The sequence below is a fragment of the Saccostrea cucullata genome, unplaced genomic scaffold (genome assembly GCF_032062105.1).
Source record: "Saccostrea cucullata isolate Sc308-1 unplaced genomic scaffold, CSIRO_AGI_Scuc_v1 ctg4, whole genome shotgun sequence".
Taxonomy (NCBI): domain Eukaryota; kingdom Metazoa; phylum Mollusca; class Bivalvia; order Ostreida; family Ostreidae; genus Saccostrea; species Saccostrea cuccullata.
The window spans coordinates 1565443-1587821 of record NW_026920828.1 but is presented as its reverse complement, the minus strand read 5'-3'; the positions used below and the strand labels follow the sequence as shown (position 1 = coordinate 1587821).

Sequence of the window (22379 nt, the reverse complement as noted above, 5' to 3'; positions counted from 1 at the left end):
ATGTCTCTGAGTTACACTTAAGATATCATGATCATATGCATAATTAAATGATCGGACAACAAAAACGCCTATAAATTTCCAAAAGACCTTAAAAAATTCTGAGGTAAAGCCATCTGAGCCAGGTGATTTATTTGATTTCATCCTAAAAAGTGTTTCTCCTGCCTCCTTCATTGTAATTTGACCTTCTAATGACCTTGACTCTTCATTAGAAAGCTTTTCAATATCTGAAAAATTCATTTCCTCCTGAAGGTTAACATTTTCAATGACATCATCTACATTTCTATATAAATTTTCATAATATTGTTTGGTTGTTTTTAAGATATCTGACTGATTATAAACTGTCTCTCCATTTTCTAATTTAATTTTTGGAATAATTTTACTTATGAAATTTCTTGACTCGAGATTACAGAAATATTTTGTCGGTTTCTCCCCTTCTTCTATCCATCTTGCCCTTGACCTTATATATACACCAGCCATTTTTTCTTTTCTAATATCTTCCAACTCTTTCTTTTTTTCTTCAAGAGTTTCATTATTGCTTGTAGACCCCTGTGCCAATTCCTCCAGGGAACTTATTTCTTTTATAAGTTTTTCTTCTTTAAAAATTCTGGATTTTTTTTTAAAAGACGAATATGAAATACATTTCCCTCTAATTTCCATAAGAAGTGTTTCTAAAAATAACTGGTCATTGACTAAAAATGCAATATTTTCATCTTCAATAGATTGCAAGTTATCTATATTGTATACTGGAACTGCATACTGCTCTTTAACCCTTTGTATCACCCCCTTAATTGAGTTTAAAAATTCTTCATCATATAAAAGAGAATTATTAAATTTCCATAATCCTTTGCCTTTCTTAAAATCATTGAACTTTAAACATAAAGTAATAATCGAGTGGTCGGACCTATAGCTAGGTTCTATAGAACTTGTTGTAACACTTGACAGTAAGTTCTCCGATACAAGAAAAAAATCTAATCTACTTTGCTTAATGGGACTTTTTTTTCTCCAAGTATATCTCAAAGCATCTGGATTATTTTGTCTATAAATATCAACTAAGTTGTTATCTTCCATAAGCTCTATAACCCTCTGTCTTGCATTAGGGTTATTTATATGTTTATAATTATAGTAGTCTAATTCAGGATTTAAAACAAGGTTAAAGTCACCACATAATATAACATTTTCACAATTAAAATCATTAATGTACTCATGTAATCTTTCATAAAAATCAGGGTTATCATTGTTTGGTCCATATATACAACATAAGAGAAACCTTTTTTCATCAGCAGTAAAATCTAAAAGAAGAAAATTACCATCCACGTCTCCTTTTTCCTTAGACATTTTAACCTCAAAATTATTATTGAATAGAATTGCTATACCTCTTGCATTTGATGAAAAAGAACTAAAGTAACAGTCAAAACCCCACATGCTTCTGATTTCATTTTCTATTTCAGTTGTAAAATGAGTGTCCTGAAGGCAGTAAATATTATAATTCATTCCTCTAAGATAATTAAAAACATCTCTTCGTTTGCTGATATCCCCCAATCCTTGACAATTAGCTGATAATATTTTCAAAGACATGATGGATAATTAAGAAATTTACCTCTGACGGAACCTGGAGCTTCTGTACGAATCTTGAATAAACACAGAATTGAGTTGTAAAGAGAAAGATAGAGTAGAAAGGAAAGAAGTAGCAGAACAGGAAAAAGTTTGTAAAAAGCATTCAAACAGTTCAAAAATTGGCTAGCTCGAAAATTGTCAATGGGCCATATTCGCGTACAGGCAAAAAAGTCACAACCGGAATTTAATATTTTAAAGTAATAGCAAAAACTTCGACGTCAATGGACCTCAAAGTTCCGGAATAATCACATGGATGGAAATTAAAATTCCGGGTTGTCTAAATAACACTTTACACTATTTGATTTTTTCATCAAGATTGTCCAACAAGTCAAACTTCATTCGTTTATCGTTCACCAGTCCATAAACACTTCCATTAAAGTACCACGCATTGTCTATTTTTGGGTGGTCTTTTAATCGGTTTATGAGGATCCCATTCAGTCTCGTCACATCGTCTGTCAGCCAGATCTTCCCATCTGTATTCTTTTTAATATCTGACCTCTTGCGCATTATATTCGCTTTTGCTACGTTGTTCTTTAATTTCACCAGGATTGGCCTTGGTCCGTCTGCTTTTCCCGGAATTCTGTGAATTGCTATGATGTCCTTCTCCTGAATTCCAACCCCGCACCCATTAAGTAGCACATTCTGAACCACTTCTTCGACATCCTCTTTTTCTTCCTGAGGAACACCATTGATCTTAAAAGTATTTTTCCTCGAATATTGTTCATTACGATTAGCGGTCAGATATGCCTCCCGAGCGAGTTGTTTTGTGTCATTCAAGTCTGCCTCTAGGTCTTTAACTTTCTCACTTAATCTATCTATCGTCTCGCTTTGTTCTTCTAATACCTTCTTCAAACTTTCTGTATTTTCTTTTAATGTTTTACTGAATTCCTTCATTTTATCATCTAAGATTTGAGAAACAACGTTTTTCACAATGTTTTCAACAGCCTTTTCGAGATCTTTTTTCGTGATAATATCAGATTTCAAACGTCTGATCTCATCCATTAAGGACTTGTTTGTCTCCTTATTCTGGGGACTCGATTCTGATTTAGAACTTAGTCTAGTTGATCTCTCAGACATTGTCACAGAATTTTCAAGAATACGATTGACACAATACACTAAGATCAAAAGTCTATTAATAGTAACACAACAACACAGACCCGTAAGCGCTACTCACGAGAACTCAGGTTGAAGACAAAATCCGTAATAATCCGTTCTTCACACTTTTTCAAAACTCTTTTTTTAATTCTCCTGGATCAGACGCTGATGGACAACTTATATTTTGTCTATATATGTTGAATAAATATGAAATTCTGCACCTTTTCGACCCACGACAGCGGAGCTGAGCTCTATGCGTCTTTCACTACCGGCGCCATTTTTAAACCTCTCCTGATATATGTATTTATTAGGGATGTCAATTTTACTCGGACAGCTTAGTCGAATAGTCGGATGCTTTAATCGAACGATAGTCGAATATTCATTTAATTTTAATTATTTTTTCATATCATTTTCATCGTTTGTCTTTTACAGACTAGTTTACATTACAATATTTAACCTACACTATCTAGATTATACAACGAATTTCTGAATTGTAAACATATACGTAGTACAATTATTAAAAAAAATGTTCATCAGTATGTATCCAATGTATTTAATTTCAAAATTAATAGATTAGCTGCACATTTTATCTAAGAACAGTATATCAAACGCTCGTATTTTATCCTTTCTTTACATAACATTAGTACATGTACTAGTACCCCATAATTGAAACCAATTTGTACGTGTCCGTCAATGATCTTTGACAGGTATAGCTGCAGATCTGTAGCTCTCCGAAAAAAATATATTGATAGACCGGAGAGCTACAGTGCCACCCATTGAAAAAACTGTATATTTATTGCGCACAAAAAAGTGCGCTCGGTTCTCGATTTATTTCTCCATGTTTTTAAAACTGTAATCTCAAAATATTACTAACCGTGTGTTCCTAACATATTCTTTCGCTGTTTCCACAACCAAACATTCCTCATAATTGTTGTTAATAGTCCTCATGACCCTGATACTGTAATCATCAAACATTTCGCTTATTTATACTGCCATTTTGGTTTCAAAGATAATTCGGTCCAATATGCTTCGTTCGGATGTCAACTACGAGAGTACTTGATAGAAGATAAAGGAATTTTTTGAAATCTTTCCTTATTTGCAATTGAGGTAAGAATTTGGAAGAATTAATTAAGAACCGAGCGCACTTTTTTGTGCGCAATAAATATACAGTTTTTTCAATGGGTGGCACTGTAGCTCTCCGGTCTATCAATATATTTTTTTCGGAGAGCTACAGATCTGCAGCTATGACAGGTAAACAATTAAGTGTGTCTCTTATAAAAACAAAGAGAGAGCGAGAGCTTGGGATAAATCTTAATTATAAAATTTTGTGCAAACAATCAATGATTGTAATGTATGAAATTTATATCAGAAAAAAAACACGTTTTAATTAGTCTCATAATTGACCTCAATTTACTTGTATTTACAATTTTGTAATAGCCATTTAATAAATATTCTTTCTGAATAGTTGTATCACGTCAGATCTCAGTTTGAATCTATAAAACTAAATAAATGTCCTCTCCATTTAAAACAGAAAATGATCATCGGCAGTCATGCCTGCTGTTCAATCCATTTCTATGAATAAATATATTTTAAACTAAAACAGTAAGACCATGATAACACTGTTTACCTTTTTTAAACTATACAAAAACTGTATATTTTGAATACATGTTTGCCGAACATACATCGACGTGCAAATAATTAATCTCCTTTGAACAGTTATATCATACCCTTAATTTTACATATGAAAATAATAATCTGTAAATAAATGAAATGGGCAAATATAAGTTTATTGCCTTGAATTCAAAATTACTTTGATGAAACACATTTTTAACGAATAACCGAATAAAGAAATTTTAGTCGATAGTTGGTATGATCGAACGATAGTCGAGTACTAGAATATTTGTTGACATCCCTAGTATTTATAGAGCATAATTTTCTATAGTGAAAATGTGTTAATTGTGTAAGTAAGAGTGCATATGATATGTGCATAAAAAAATGGATTCATGTCATAATTTGGTTTACATGTAGTGATATATTTAAATTAAAGGTCCTTGAAATTTTCTAGCATTACAAAATTATTTGACTGTTTTCCTTACCTTTGTGGTTTGTTGTCTGTAAACTTTTCACATTTCACGATTTGTATTTCAGATTTCTCTTGTATTATAAACCATGTTAAAACTTAAGGTCAAATTCAACAAGGCCTGTCATCACCAAACTTTAACCACAGAGGGCTTTTTAATTAAACATTCTACTTTCTTTACTAATAAAGGGCCTTAAATTCTGCGTATTTCAGTGGGGTCTAAAGGTCCCCACCTGGTATTCCACATATATGTAGAGAGGTGTGTTTGTAATTCAAAATTTACAAACAAATAAGAATGTTAGATTAATAAAGGATTAAAGAGAAAAAAAAACCACACAGAATTTCATTTTAAGATTAGAGTTTTAATTCTTTTTTAAGCAGCAATTCGGCAGCATTTTGAATTGAATGAAAAAGTTTCTCTAATTTTAGGTCAAATTGTGGAAAAGCTGTACAGTGTATTTCTAAAGTTTCTATACTTTTAGGTTAGATGTGGAATAATTGTACTGTGTATTTCTGAAGTTTCTATACTTTCAGGTCAGATCGTAGACTGTTTTCGGATGATGTGGATATAAAGTTCAGCAGGACCCTTAACTCCTGTAAAGTTCCGCAGGTGGGAACTCTTCACTGTTCTGTAGTTGTACATTATTTGGCTTTCCTGAATTTTTATTACAAGACATCAAATGGGATATTTCTATTGATAAATTATTTTATATTGTTAAGTTATCAATGAAATATATGGAAATAACAAACAGTATTGAAGATCAAAAGTCCATTAAATATACAATATTGGAGCAGAGCAAACACAGACCTCCAAAACAGCAGAGGTGGGATCAGATGCCATGGAGGATTGAGCATCCCTGGGTCACACTCACTGTGTGCTCTTTGTCATGATTGAGAAATGATGGAAAATCAATTCAGTGTGTAAATAATGGCCTAACAATCAGTATGAAGAACATTAGTCAGCATTTGAATTAATGATAAATTAACAGTATATGTGCTGACAAGGTCATTCTATTGACCATAGAACGTACAAAATGATGACTTTAAACAAGACTGCTGATATTGTTTTCTCAGCAACTTGTTTGTCAGTAATTTAACTTGTTTTAGAAATTGTTCATACTTAGAGAATGCTCTCACATATTGAAACAAATGAGAGAGATATACCTTGTATGCAGGTGATGAAGGTATGAAAATATGAAAAAAAAAATTGTTCTTGATTTAAGTTAGAGGATTTTTGTCAAGTGAGAAAGCTTAAGTAAAGAGAATTGTTTATAATTTAGATTCGACATGCCAGTGTAGAGCGTATTTTGGACCGCCTGACTGATCTGCGGTTTCTAAGTATCGACTTCCTGAACACGTTTCTCCTGACCTACCGCGTGTTTACGGATGGTAAGACAGTACTCGAGGCATTGAAGCGAGTTTACAAGAATCCTGAGAGCGGCAATCTAGAGACTTCCCTCACTTCTTGTCAGTATGTATGCCTCACTGTACATTAAGAGACACTCTAAATAAAGCAAGTTTCAACAAAATGCTAGAATTAGTTATAAAAATTAATATATTTTATTATAATTTTCATTCCATTCTTGAAGATCGCAGTCGGAGACAAATTTGTACGGCGAGGGAAGCCCACCACAGGATATATCTGGGGAGCTTCCTAAGAACCTCAGTAACCTAGTGAAGCCACTACCCGAGAGCCGCAGGATCAGCACGGGATGTATGTCTGTGTACGAGACCAGACTCCCCAAGTTAACTCAAGAATCATTTGGTAAGTAGCTGTGTAAATCTCAGATGATTTGATGATTTAAAGAAGACGCAATTGCTCTGAGATAAATTTTTTTCTTTTGTATATCCAAAGACTATTAATAAATGCTGAAGTCAATAATTATCATAATATTCAGACATCTGAAAAAGCTGCATATCTAAAGTTGATCCTCTAGAGAAAAAAAGATTAAACATTTATTTCTTCATGCTAAATATGGTGCGGTTTATTTTTAGCTGAATCAGAGGAGGAGTCATCGGGGGACACAGGGGAGAGTGACGACGCCCCTGATACCTCTACCCTAGTCATCCCGGGGGCGCAGACCCTGGCCCCTCTGGCTATCTCTGAAAACTTAACAGAACATGACGTGAAAGGAATAATCTTACCAGACTCTCTGCAGGGAGAGTCTTCAGCAGATAATTTTGATGAGCTGTATAAACCGAAAACTACAATACCCCCACTAACCACGTCTTCTGGATCCACAAGCTCCTATACACTGAAATCTACAGCCAGCTCTGATACCCTGACCCCAGGGACAAGTCCTAAACCGTCACCTAGGGTAAGCCCCAGGGTGATGGTCAATGACCAATCGTGTCAGACCAATGGGGTGAGAACACCAAGCCCTCGACCAAGCTCTAAGATTGGATTCTCAGGAGAGTCTTTATTGGAATCATTGGCCCAGATTGTATCTCCAACATCTCCTAAAAAAATGTCCTCCAAACCGATCCGGATCCCATCTCCCTCTTCCAGGAGTGGCCCTACCTCTCCAACGTTTAATCCCCCCTCACCTCTCCACGGTCGTACTTCTCCACTGCTGCGACACACGCCCAGGTCCCCAAGTCTCAGCCCCAAGCACCCACGACGCACACCATCCCCCATCAGTCCCAGTATGTCATCCCCAAACATCATGACGTCGCACAAAGTCAAGCAGCCATGTAAGTCAGTGTTTCTGAATCCTCATGTTTATAAGGTCAGTGATGGAAGGAAATATATTGTTTATATGTCTATGACTTTAGAAGTCTGAGTATGTCCCCTGTATTTTCAGTCCTGGGAACGCGGGGGAGCCTGGAAGCGGAGTCCCTCATTACAAACACCCGCAGCTGTAGCCTGGTGTCCCAGATTGAGGGATCCCCACCCTCAGCTAAAGCGGGTGTGGTGGTCAGCTCTCATCGCAAGTCCAAGAGAAGGTAACTCCTCAGCACTTGTTGTTAAACTTCCTGTTCATTCTTCTTCTAGTAAGTCTGTGTGTGCTCAATAGACAAACATTTCTATGAGATAAATATTGATAGAGATATTATGATTGTGCTGCTGCTTTTCTAACAATTCTCTCTTTCTCTGATTTGATTGAAAGTTATTTTTTTCCAGACATTTAGCTGCTCTTTTTATGGCTTGTCAATTTTGTGTCTAACTGAGCCCAGAGACTTTTACATGCATTTCTTGTTTAACAAGCATTAGATGTTTGTAGTTGGATTGCTTTATTTTCATTACAGTTCATTCTAATTACTGGTAAAATGTGTGTGAAATTATTCAATGAAAACTGAGGGAGATAACAATATTGCAATGAGAGACCATTCACAATGGGCCACAGAGCTCACTTGTATCAGATTTCTCTTGTCAAATAATGAAACTCCTTACATTAAATCTTTATAAATTGCACTTGTTTTCAATAAACTAATATATTAAGATATTTTTTGATATACTGAAGGATTCATTTGTATTTGCTACATTACCAGTGAGAGAGTATTTCCCTAACAACAGTACAATATTGTGAAAACATTTCAACTGTGCTATACTTGACCTTGCCTTTGACAATTAATCATCTCACATTTGACTCGCTAAATCAGTAAATGTCAAAGATCTGGAAACCATATGCAACACAAGTCTATACTTTAATTTTGCTATTGAATCTAAACGTTTTCGTGTGTATTTGACCTACTTTTACAGAGCAACGTGGACCAGTTTTAGTCCGATGTTTTGGTAGGTATGAGGGACAGATATAGACTAGCTACAAGAATATAAAGTTAGAGTCAGTCAAATAGCTTGCTAGTCACAAAACAATAGTTAATAATGCACCCGCTTTATTGTGGTAATCTGTAGGAAAACTAACATAGAGAGAACTAACCAAGGTAGCCATTTCTTCTTATCATGTGACCTAACTATTAACTGAGTAATGGTAGTCAGACAACTAATACTTTCTCAACTGTTATTAACTGTTGTAAAGTATCATAGATTATGTGTTGTATTTCTTGTATGTAAACTTGTTATGTTGTTCTTTACAAAAGTTATTTTCTGTTTAATATCTAAACTCTTGAAATATGTTTTATTTAAGTTTCACATAAATTCTTGTACACAGGTAGAGTACTGTGAATTGTACATTTAGCAAAAATAACCAAAAGGAATAACATTTTGTGAAACTGTCCACATCTGTTCACTTATTATTTAAATGGAATTTGTATGTATCATTATAGAAGACTGAAATCAAAAGATTAGTTCACACAAACTAAAAGACGTTCTAACCAAGGATTATACCTATGCTGTTATGAATACTTAACCTAACATTTATGAAATTTGAATTTATAAAGATGTACTTGAAATGATATTGTTTAAAATATTTCACCAACACAAAAGCATAGAAAATAAAGTTCGTTTGCACACTTGAAAATTGATGATTTAAATTGACACTAAATACCAAGTTGTCCAAAGGAGGTAAAAAAAATATGAAAGGTATGTACAGTAGAACTTTGATAACCCCGATTAATTCCATACAGGGAATATGTCTTATTGAGTCAATCATCCTAAATCTTAGCATCCTCAAACTTAGACTTCTATTAGGTTTTCTATCATTTTTCCCATGTTCCAATCAAAGTTTGATTGTATAATTATACATAACAGAGAACATAATTTGTGTGATAAGCCTGACTTACAACGCTCTGCTTGATTTTTTTCAGGTCCAGTTCTTCAGCAGCAGTGGCAGCCTTTGCTGCAGCAACTGCAGGGTCCGTCAATTCACAGGACCAGCAACAGGTCACCACGGCAACGGGCGGACAGCAGACAACTCAGCAGAAACAAACGCAGTCCTCCCCTCGCTTCCTAACCTCAGGTTAGACACATACTGCTTAGGATTTATAGAAAAATGTGAACATGCTTTTAGAGCACATGTGAGAAGGAAGAAAAATAAATCGCTATTATACTATATTTGAATATCATATTAAATAAATAATGATAAGTTAAATTCGTTAAATTAAAAATATGCATTTATTTCATCTGAAAGAATATGTTTTTATTGTTTAATATGTGATTAAAGAAAATATGCTATCCAAACATAACAGATGATAAATGTTTAGCTTCTAATGTAATTTTTAGAACAATCACAGTCGGATTGAACAGTGTGAAAAAACGTAAAATGAGAAAATCAGTCATCAGGATTACAGCTGCTTTTTACAATTGAGTTTCCAGGCAAGTCCTTTTCCAACTATAATCAAACACTGGAGATGCATCTTAAAGCATCAACATATAGGTATCAACATCCAACAAAAGATTTATCCAATTTTATCATATAGCATATATGGGTGAAGGGGAACAAAATGACCACAATACTTGGGTCATTAATGATACATGTAATTATTGTCAGGACTTTGAATGTGACAAGGAATTAATTGATTAAGAACTGCAAAACAAGTTTTTCATGTATTATTTTAAACAGGAAATGGCCTGCAACACCATGCTGAATCCAGCTGAACATAAGGTAATAACAGTTACATTAGTGTAGTCAAATAGTCCCACACTTGCTTCAAGGACTTAAGGGTTTGTCACAATTATACATCAGGCTGTGGGGCAATAAAAGTTAGAAAGACATTGTTTATGCTACATGTATATACTTCCATTGCCCATCACTCCAAGGCTGTATGCCTTGACAACAGTGCTTTGTGGCAGCTCATCCATTGTGCAAATTAACATTTGAACATTTTCATCTTCTTTGAAACCTTTGAACCAATTTTATCATATAGCATATATGGCGCTTGTAAGCGATCAATAGTCTTGAACAAAAATGTGAACTTCGATTGTCCTCCCTTAGCATTTCTACACGTCCGTTGCGATCACAACGCGCTTTCTGGCGTTGTTAGATGGGTAGCTTACAGACTAAAACCATCAAATTCTTGTATAATCTTGAAAATAAAATTACACTATAACTTGTATTTGTTTCTGGACATCAATAACTCAAATTGTTGGACACACAATGAAATTAAAAAAAAATCATAAAATGAACATGGCCTATTAATAAAGTACTAACAAAATTTTTATATTATTATATTTCCCCATCATGTAACTTGAATCTTTAAACAAAAATGTTTCTCAATCCTTCTGAATATATGTCCATGGGTGAAGAACGTATTGTGAACGTATTGTGAACGTATTGTGAATGCAGCCAGCGCACTGAGAACGCTGTGAATCAAATAGCCATGAAACACGTCATACATCTTTTGTGAAAAGTTTAGAAATTTGAGCAATTTCCCTCTGTATTTTTTTTAAAACGCCGTAATGACACACAGCTTGGTGTGACAGAGATATAATACATGTCTCATTGCACTATGCCATAGATTTAAGTCACTGAACCGATAAGGGTTAGTCTTTCATATTTTTAACAGATGATATAGGGCTAGTCTTGCATCCATTCAAGAGATTAGGGTTTAACTGTCTTCATACATGGGTTATTATAGCATCCGTATGGGAGATTTGGGTTAGTCCTGGCATGCCATCCTAGAGAATTATAAGGGTTAGTGCCTTGTTTTAGATTAATTCATTAAAAAAAATTCAGTAGCATCTGTGTTTTTTGAAAGCTCAGCTTCAACGACATCTCATTGATTTGTTTACATGAAAAAAGAATGGCTATAAGTATGAAATAAACGGCACTAAGTTAGTACTTTGTTCACAATCATTGCTTGTCTCATTTTCACTGTCAGAACAAACAATACATACACATGTATTACTTTGATGAAATTTAAAATACTTTCAACTATAGAATCCAAATTTGGGGTAAGTCAGGAACCTCCTACTTAATTTTTTGACTGATTCTATATACATATTGTTTTATTATACAATATTTCTGGAACAGCAAAAAAGTAATTTCTATGAAACTTATACACTTAATTAATAATGAAATTTAAAATAATATGGTGTATTTTATATCACTATGTCATGTACACATAAAATTTCTTATTTTTATATCAGATTTCAACAAAGGAGAACTTTGACACCTTATCAGCCATGGACATTGCTGAACAGTTAACTTATCTGGACCATAAGATCTTCATCAGCAGATTTTGATTCATAAATAGTCCTTGCATACCATCCAAGAGATTGTCACAATATATATTTTTAATTTTGTTCTTTTAGATTAATTATATATAAAAATTTGATGTTTAAAGACTAAATACCTGGTATAGGCGTTTATAAAAACTTCTGAAAGATTCATTAAATTTCAAAATAAACAATTCTTTGGATCATGCAAATTTTTTGACTTAAAGAGAATATAAAGTATGCTACAAAATTTACTTTAAGAGAGGCAGCACTCAGGTGACCTATTGTACTTTGTTCAAAACTATTGCCTCATTTTTAATTTGTCTCATTTTCACTGAACAAACTATACATTACTTCTTCCAGAGAATGAGATTTAAAATATTTTAAACCATAGAATCCAATTTTTGGGTTGAAAAGGCTTAAAACCTATTTTTTTTGTTTGATTGCTCATTGACAAGTGATCTCATATATATTGAAGTCAACTACAGTGACACTAGTTTTTAGCATGTTTTTCTGGGGGCTTTTAAATTAAAGTAATTTCTAGGAAAATATCAAAACTTATACACTTAAATTAATTAATAATGGAATTTAAAATAATATGTGTATTTTATAGAACTTGATAGAATTTTATAAAAGCCTTATCTGGTTTTGCCTATATCATGTGCACATAAAATTTCTTCTTTTTATATCAGATTTCAACAAAGGAGAACTTTGACACCTTATCAGCCATGGACATTGCTGAACAGCTAACTTATTTGGACCATAAGATTTTCATGATCAGCAAAAGTGCCTCTGCCAAAATTGTGAATTTTATGTGTACAGAATATATGATATAAAAAAATTGCTCTTTGAAGATTTTCTTCTTTTCTCCTAGGTTTTAAGCAGATGAATTACCAATTAGCCACAATATATATTTTTAATTTTGGCTCTACATTTTTATCTATCAGTGAATACTAATATAGTAAAATTTTAAGGACTAAATATAGGTGTTTATAAAAACTTCAGAAAGATTCATTAAATTTCAAAATAAACAATTCCTTGGATCATGCAATTTCTTTGTCTAAGAGAATATAAAGTATGCTACAAACTTTACTTTAAGAAATGTTTTTTACTTAATACATATATTACAGGGAGTTACTGAGTCAAGCCTGGATGAAGGCAGAGAAATCAACCAAAGCCCCTCATGTTCTGTTGGTGAGCAAGCGATTTAATGAAGTCAGTCGATTGGTGGTATCGGAAATCGTGAGACGATCCGTGCAACAGGAGCGGGTAGCATGTATAGAGAAATGGGCGGCCATTGCTGATATCTGTCGCTGCATGAACAACTACAACGGAGTCCTGCAGATATGTGCCGCTTTTGTCAACAGCTCTGTGTATCGACTAAAGAAGACCTGGGAGAAAATCCCCAAATCTGTTAGTAACTTATAGCAGCATAAAAAATGAGTATGGTAGAGATAATTCTTGTCCCTCTAAACATGTTATGTTTATTTAATATATTTCTTGTTTGGTTGGAGAAAAAGGGTGGGGGAGATTTACAACTGGCAGTTGCCTGGGAGGGATTTTTTTGGCATAAAGCCAGTCTATCAGTATCAAATATTTTTATTTATTTTTCTTTTAAAGTTCATTTAGATCATACTTGGTTTTTTTTTTCTTTCAGACAAAGCAAACCATAGAAAAGCTGCAAGATTTAGTGTCTTCCAATGGAAGATTTAAAAACATGAGGGATGCATTGCACAGGTAAGTGTCAGAGCAAGGGAAGCATTACTGCATTATAGATGAACTTAAAATTCACAATAAAGATGGCTTTATAAAACATAAAACAGTAAGCCACTAAGCATTGTCATGTCAAATTTTCTTGATGTACACAGAATGAATGTAGCTTTATGTGTGTACCTACAGGTGTGATCCCCCCTGCATCCCCTACCTGGGCATGTACCTGACCGACCTGTCAATCATAGAGGAAGGTATACCGGGAAATACAGACGAAGGACTCGTCAACTTCTCCAAAATGAGAACGGTAGGCCAAATTATGGGCATGAAAGGGAAATTACTCTTCATTAACATTGTAATAGAGCGGAAATTAGACATTTTCAGTTAGGCTGTAGAGTTTAATGCTAAACCTTTTTTTTCAGATAGCTCATGTGATTAGGGAGATACGTCTTTTTCAACAAACACCTTACAAAATAGAACATATTCCTAGAGTAAGTAGACCTCTCCTATCTTCCTTGACTAAGTTAACAGTACATGTATTGTTATACCCCCACTTGAAAAGTAGGAGGGTATACAGTGATCGGGATGTACGTCAGTCTGTCTATCTGTCTGTCCGTCTGTTACGCTTCGGGGTACCCATAACTCCTCTTATACCACTGAATGAAAGTTAAGGAGACTTTCAAAGAATCTTTGTTACATAGTGCCATTGTGACCTCCTATTTTACTTTTTTGATAGGACACATATTTCGGGTTTCCAGTAGCAAACAACATTGTCACTGCCATTATTTCTATAATATTGAAGGGTACCTATCTCTAATCCGCAACTCCTCATACACCACTGAATAAAATTTAATGATACTTTCACAAATTCTTTATAACATTATATCATTGAGCTCCTTCTGGTTTTCTTTGTGATCAGACACATATTTTGGGTTTCCAAGAGCAAATCATGGACACGAAGTTTCTTTCTATAATATTGAAGGGTAACCATCTCTTATCCACAACTCCTCTTTTACCACTAAATGAAATTTGATGAAACTTTAACAGAATCTTTATTACATAGTGCATTTCCTATTTTACTTTTTGATAAGTGTCACTTGTTTTGGGTCTCTCAGAGCAAAACATGAGTTTCACCATTATAATCATACGGGAGGCAGGGGTATCATTTACTGAGCTCAGTGCTCAGTACCTCTTAGTTTATTAACAGTGACACAGATTTGGTCTGGACTGGCACTTAGATAATCAATTTTAAATTATGTAAAGATTTTTTGAAGAACTACCAGGGGGTACTATTTCAGAAAATTGAAAGAGAATATGGGAAAGTGCTTTCTTTTTTTTGCATGTTTTTGGGTAGATTAATCCTCAGTGACATGTTTAATCACTATAGCTGTAAAATGTTGAACAAACTTTAAATTTAAAAGCAATTTAAAATTTTTTTGCTAGGTAACCAACTACCTGCTGGACACAAACCGTCTCCTTGACGACGACCAAACGTATCGAGCTTCCCTAGAAATAGAACCCAAGCAATCTCGTTTGTCCAATGTCTCCCTCAATCCATCATGACCGAGAGGCATTATGGGAGCTCCTATTGGAAAGAGCCAGTCAGCGTAAGGCTTTTTTCAGGGAACCACAAGTCCCTCTCAACGATCCATTCCAAACTCTCAATACTGTGGTTATCAAAGCATTTCTATGTGCTGGAGAAAACATCGAAGACTGGACATACTAGCTGTTGTTGATTTAGAAAGTTTATAGATAAAAGCGTTTCAGAACGCATTTTGATTGTTGAATTAAGCTGTGCTTTCACATCCAGAAAAGTATATTAAAATATTATTATCTTCTGTAAGTGAAAAAAACCGGTGATTTTCCATTAAAGATTGCAATACCACATTACAGGAAAATTCCACAAATTAACCTGAGTGCATCATGGGTACTTTTTCTCCCACAATGACAAAACCGGACCATTCAATCTGTGATCAGCTTAAAAATCTATAACCATAAGAATTCATCAGAAAGCAGAAAAAAAGTTGATAAACATGGCTTTAGAAATGATAAAATTTGAGTGGGAAGTGAACTGGTGTGGTGGATGTGTTACAAGCAGTGATCTCATTTGAATATTTATTTGGTGCCATGGTGATGAGGCATTGTTTACGTCTCGTTTGTTTCTCAGTTGTGTATATATAACCAGTTGTTGTGATGTTGGTATAGTCACACTTAATATTCTGTTTATATATAGATTCATTTTGTAATTTTTACATTAAGACCTTACAGGCAGAGATGTATTAACTACTTTGTTTTCAACCAAGTTTAACAATTTTTTTATTTGCATTTTTTATGGAAATATGGATGATATTCAATAAGACCATGATTCAGAAGTAGATTGTAAAAGAGGACATCAGGTCTTCTGAACTTTTATCTGCAAGTTAGTGAATTTGTACAAGTACAGTTTAACTGAAGCAAAGTATTAGGGTATTTGCCAGGGACCAGAATTTTTTTATCAACATATCAATTTGAAGGCTGTTTCTGGACTATAAATTTTATTTAGGCCATCTTTGAAATATTTTATGTTTGTTTGCCCTCTCCTTACTAGCTGGTTAAAAACGCCCTGTCCCAAAACTGTTTTTATAAACCTCCAGGAAATTATATTTTTTCCTGTTTCCCTAGTTTTCTCATCCTGTCAATGTGTAATTATGTATGCTAATATTTTCTATGATAAAACTGTTCCCATCTAGCAACTGACTTAATTTTTTAACCCTGAGTTTGGAGAAGGCAAACAAACAGTATAATTATTTAAAAGAGGGCATTACTGATTTCAAATGAATCTCAAAATGTTACATTCCACTGTTACACCTAACTTAATTCCTCTATCGCACTAACTACATCAATTCCTCTATTAACCAACAATTTCATAAAATTTATTTTAGGCTGTTATGATATTAACAATATTGTAATGTTGATTATTAAGTTTTGATTGAAATTCTCATTGAACCCATATAAACATGAAGTAGTAAGGCATAACTACTGTGAACACAGCCACAACAGAATCGGATTGGTTCTTCTTTAGGCCATATAAAATTAATCTTTAGATTCTCATCCCCGCCCGCCCCTCTCAAAATGTCCCGCCCCGATGTTTTTTATGTTATTTTCATGTATTTTTATTCAGTAAGAATTAACAATATTGTAATGTTAATAAACTAAGTAAAAATAGACGAGTAAAATGACACCTGGTCAAGTTATATATAACGATCTCCAGCTGTGTGACTTTGCTTTGAAATAAACAAAATTTGACAGAAATTTTCATTAGAACATTTATATAGATTTTGCAAAATAAAAAGTCATGAAGTTCAGGGTGTGCCGTATAATGTACTTGATAACTTGTTAATTAACAATAAATATTTAATTTTTAAAGCAAAAATTTTCTTTAAATATTTAAAAGAATATGAAAATATTCATATTTCCATTAAGGTAATGAAAAAAAATGTGTACGGATTGTTTTGTTGATACTTAGGCCTATATATAAATTAACAATTATAAAAAATAAAAAATAAAATCCGCCCACCCGCCCCAATTTTTTAGCATATTAGGATGAGAATCTAAAGATTAATTTTACCTGGCCTTATTTCTATTTTAAGCCAGAGTATGTTACATATAAGCATTATTTTTTGATACATAAATGAAGTAAAATATATTCAATCAAAACTCTAAAAGAAAACATCCAATGTAAGTTGTATTTAGTAGACCTGAGAAGACAAAAGGGAAGATCATTATAGAATTCTCTCTATAACTTTCCATAATGCATGTACATCGTTTTTAAACATCCTAGCTGTTACAATTGTAAATGCATCAGTTGAACAAGAATTTTTTTCATTAATTTTTATCCAAAAAGATTATATTGAAGGTAAAGCACTTTGTTTCAGTAATTTGTGTCATATTTTCTGGGAATCATCTTTTTCTTGCATTCAATGGATACTCAGCAGTCTTTAATTAGAGAGAATTTTTATAAAGATACTTAATTAAGAAATCAATGTATGCCTTTTTTATCAAGATAAAATAGACATTCAATTAATTAAATGGGAATATTGTCCCATTATTGTTTACAACAGCCCAGTGTAGCAGTTAAATCAGGAGGACCGCCATTTTTATTTTCTCGTATTCCAAATATGTCTCAAGAGATGTACAACATAGAGAATTTTACACAATGGCTTGCTTTAAATAAATGCAAACCTTTTATTGATATTATAAATAGATTATAACTAATTTTCAAAAGCTTTATATTGTAGCAAAATGAAAAAATAAGAAGATTTACTGTATGAGGAAGTGAAAAAATCCAGAATAACATTTGATAAACGAGAAGCCCAAGCAAAAAAAAAAGATCAGATTGTTAATTAAGGAGGATGTTTTTTAATTGTAATTGTTGTGGTTTTTCTCTAGCCCTTCTGGAAGCAGCCTACATTATAATCAGTTGAGTGAGTGTATTTGGTCTGATATGGCAATGTCTGATTGTGTTCCCAGTGTTACTATATAATTATATCTATATACTATTAAATTCTTCCTTTTCAAAACATTCTTCTGGTTTTTTTTTCATATTGAATTTGAATGATAAATAAAGGGTGTGTTTGATTGTGGTCAATATTCAGCAATTTTTTAAAACAACTGTCCAAAAGGGACAATTACTCCCTGCTGGGTTTTTCAGAGAAGGTGCCAAATACGAATATTTTATGAAACAAAGAGGTGTTCACAATTTGCTGAAAATTTAGAGTGAAAATATAAGTACTCATTACATTTTAAATGAATGAAACCAAGGTGCAGCCTAAAAAAATATACTATAGATATGCATTATGGACTAGACACAAATTATGAATTTTTCTCTTTCAGTGACCTTGAACTTGCACAAATGACTTTGGGTCAAAATGATATGACACACCCTCAGGTCAAAGCAATCTTTGTGTAAAATGGGAACTCACAAGGTTTATCCTAAAGAAACGTGGACGGAAACAAATTATGAAATTTTTCTTTCAGTGACCTTGAACTTGCCCAAATGACCTTGGGTCAAGGTCATGACACACCCTTAGGTCATGAGCAATCTTTGAGTGAAGTAGATTCAAGTTAATCCATAAGAAAGATACGGACCAAACATGAATTATGAACTTTTTTTCAGTGACCTTGAATTTGCCCATATGACTTTGGCTCAAGGTCATGACAAACCCTCAGGTTGTAAGCATTCTTTGTGTAAAATGGGAACTCACCAGGTTTATCCATAAGAAAGATATGGACATGACACAAATTCTGAAATTTTTCTTTCAATGTCCTTGAACTTTCTGAATTAATAAGTCATGACACGCCCTTAGGTCATGAGCAATCTTTGTGTGAAGTAGTAGATTCAAGTTAATCCATAAGAAAGATATAGACCAGACATGTTTGCACAGATGGACTGACGGATGGACAGACAGACAGACACGGTGATTCCTATATACCCTCCTAACCTTTCTTTGTGGGGGGTATAACAGTAACTAGCAATGTAGATGTTGATAATTTGGCTTTAATTTTCATACATCGTTAATAAAAGCAAAACTTTGGTGGTGGTTAATTTCTAAAAGGACAAGTCTCAAAAGGCGTATCTGTGGTCCCCGGTTACTCGTCAAATTTCGAACATATATCAAAAACTTAAAAATTAAATCTGATTATTAACTAATGTCTTTATTATATGAGTCATCATCTAAAAATGTCAAATAATAGATATACGCAACATACAGAGCTGTACGTATGTTGAAATTGGGGTCCTTTGATTTTCATGAATATCAAAAGAAATCACTGACAGGTACACACTTTTAAGCTTTCGTAAATACTGTGCACAGGTTTGTTTAGAGTCAAGTTTGGTATATAATTTATTTAGATTTGGACCCCAAGTTAGATACCCATTTCTATTTTATAAAAACCAACCTTTTGAATTGTTTCATCATCAAATGAAACAGTGTAAAATAGAAATCTTAATTAAAAAAAAATATTTAAATAAAAACAATCGACGTATGAAAGTTGTGATTCTTGCAGAGTGATGCAAGGTACTGTATACAGAGTTTTATTACATTTTTACCTGTGAAATACTGTAATTTTTTCATTGAATAAAAATGATATCCTGTCACAGTGTGAAAGGATATCAAAATGATATCCTGTCACAGGTGACGAATATCAGAAGTGCGGGAAAACTCGATTTCCCTTCCCATAACGAATATTGCTGTAAAAAAAATCTTCCTTGACCTAAAATAAGATAGATGGAAATAAATAAACCATTCTGACAGCGAATAAAACTGTCAAAATTAACAAAATATGTTGCTAAATCCATGTTTACAGTGTTTTCACTTCACATAGCTATGACGTCTCAACCGCTCAACTATGACGTCACAAGCCTATGACTGTAAATACAAAGAGACAGAGGCAAAGGAAAAATAAAAAAAATTTTTTTAAATGTAATAAACAGAAAATTCAATGTTTTGTAGTTGAATATGGAATTTATTTCACTCGTGAGACAGGATTTTTTTTATATTTTCACACGTGCTTTGCACTCGTGAAAATATCAAAAATCCTGTCCCACTCGTGAAATAAATTCCATATTCAACTGCAAAACATTGAATATCCTCTATATATTTGCCCTTTCACACTTGCAAAAAATATTGCCCCATTTTAAATTCACCCAGACACAGTTCTGTTTAAGTATACTGTTCCTTACATTCATCCCATTTTAAAGTTGTTAAATTGTGTCTAGGGCAAAAAATTCATTACATACAGTGTCTTCTGCTCCAGGATTGCTCAATATACTACATGTATGTGTTCACCAGCAATCCCTGAGGCTGTTCATGCCAATTTTATCAGGCAATATAAGCCACAAAGACAAGGAATCAAAACAAACCTTAGTCTTGAAATTCAATCAGTATTTTGCAAGGATGCAACTCTTGCAATTTAAATATTTTGTCAAATATACAGAGAACTATTTAGCCTAATATATGTTGGTATCTTTTGGTTTCAAGATGCTTTTGACCACATACAGTGTACAACAAAAATAAAAATACAAGAATGTTCACCTTGACATTTATTGTAGAATAAAATGATATATGTACATCCCTTTTTTAGCACCATTTAAAGTCTCTCAGAGATGCACAAGTGAATACATTCTTCTACATGCTTTAGAATATGACTTAGAAGCAAGTTTTGCAATCAGAAAATTGGTATGGACAATAAACAAATGAATTTATAGTAACAGTGATTTACAAAAACGCATCAGATCTATATATCTATGAAATATGCTTATTGTGGTACTTTAAAATCTTTATCGTGAGACTGAATATCAGATCTCAATAAATTACTATCTCAAACATACAGGTAAAAAAAAAACACCTTAGGTACAAGTAAAAATGCATAACTTCAATTTATTAAATGCAGTAGGAGAGTTGTAGTTCTTGCACATAAAATTGTTGCAAAAACAATGCTTACAGCAATAAAATATAGTTTTAGCAAAAAAATAGTGACATAAATGATGATTAAAACCTCAAAAAAAAAAATCTCATCTTTTTCTTAAGCACAAAGGCCTAAAGTCATGTCATCTTGCTAATAAATTTTGGCCCTTTTTATGGATGTACAAAAACCATATAATCAGATACATTGTATTGATATTCAGGGTCCTTCCTTTTTCTAAGCACTTGTATTATGGATAAACTTTAATATTAATCTTTCAATGTGAGAGGACCTCATTGAATTTTTCAAAAAAATGTCCAGCAAAGAGATGACTAATAAATTCTGTGGGTGAACAGATCATTCATGCTTCTGGCTTAAATATGCAAATAATATTTTTTTCTTGTGCAACAAATAACAGGAATGTTCATTTACCTTTGGTCCCATAATCACATGTACTTCAAAGAGTAAGAAATAAAAGTGAAAATTCAAAAAGCTATATATATATAGCCCTTAGTTTTTATCTTGAAACATGACATACCTGTTGACTTATTTGTGAATTTAATTGAACTATTCATGGAAAAAATCCCTCCATTAGAAATAAATAAGTATACTTTCTTGTCCGGAAGGCATTTGAAGGCAATTATCTTCTAGCAATACTATGACTTTAAACACTAAAAAAAACTTTTCATAAACAAATACAAAATAAAAAAAAATTCCAGATCTTCACTGATGTAAAAGCACAGGGTGTAGGTGAATATTTAACCCATGATCCTTAGGAAATGTACACACAATCAGCAGTAACATTAAAAAAAAAACATTACAATTAAATCTTGTCCACACAGTTTGACAAAAGCCAGTGTATAGAAACACATTACTCTTTCTGTGGTGGCAAATACAGCAAAAAGTGAATGAATAAATGTAAATAAAAAACATAAAGGAACACTTTATTGCACTTGGAGTCAACAAGAATTTGATGCAGTGCACCAATTATGGTAGAGTCTGGAGTAATTCCCCCTTGTTAGCTGTAGAATTACTTCCCTTGGCCGTAGAATTTCTTGTTGAGGAGGAAAATGAGAAGGTTTACATTAACCTTGGCGTCGTTAAATAGTTCTATAACGGCAACTCCTTCATACTGAAGCTGTAACAAATCCTGAAATATATAAAATAAAAAATATGTAGCTCTTCTTTGCTATCGATCATTAGCATGTTGATTTACTAACTTTCTTTCAAAAAATCATTAAACTCTGTCATAACTTTTGTGAGACAAATACAAACAGAATTTTCATTTTTACAATCTTAGAAAAGCCACTGCCAAGCAGAGCATCCCCTCACAAAAGACAAAATCAATCCCAAAATAAACTGTTATTTCCATTATACACA

At 33.2% G+C, this 22379-nt stretch overlaps 2 protein-coding genes across 6 annotated transcripts in view; one reads left to right on the top strand and one right to left on the bottom strand.

Annotated features, from left to right (window-relative positions):
- LOC134258360 (ras-specific guanine nucleotide-releasing factor 1-like) overlaps positions 1-16610 on the top strand; it is an 81861-nt gene extending 65251 nt beyond the window's left edge. Inside the window, exons 16-28 of the mRNA XM_062740886.1 lie at positions 5324-5399; positions 6070-6260; positions 6379-6554; positions 6785-7483; positions 7594-7735; positions 9497-9648; positions 11569-11582; positions 12539-12640; positions 12981-13259; positions 13504-13583; positions 13746-13863; positions 13979-14047; positions 15000-16610. Of these exons, the coding sequence (XP_062596870.1) occupies positions 5324-5399; positions 6070-6260; positions 6379-6554; positions 6785-7483; positions 7594-7735; positions 9497-9648; positions 11569-11582; positions 12539-12640; positions 12981-13259; positions 13504-13583; positions 13746-13863; positions 13979-14047; positions 15000-15119 (2218 nt within the window). The 3' untranslated portion in view covers positions 15120-16610. The remainder of the gene's footprint in view (positions 1-5323; positions 5400-6069; positions 6261-6378; positions 6555-6784; positions 7484-7593; positions 7736-9496; positions 9649-11568; positions 11583-12538; positions 12641-12980; positions 13260-13503; positions 13584-13745; positions 13864-13978; positions 14048-14999) is intronic.
- Positions 16611-20624: 4014 nt separating this feature from the next.
- Positions 20625-22379, bottom strand: part of LOC134258446 (ras GTPase-activating-like protein IQGAP1) — an 80393-nt gene continuing 78638 nt past the window's right edge. For all 5 annotated transcript variants that reach the window (XM_062741004.1, XM_062741002.1, XM_062741003.1 and 2 more), the window contains one exon: positions 20625-22149. In XM_062741004.1, the coding sequence (XP_062596988.1) occupies positions 22030-22149 (120 nt within the window). In that variant the 3' untranslated portion in view covers positions 20625-22029. The remainder of the gene's footprint in view (positions 22150-22379) is intronic.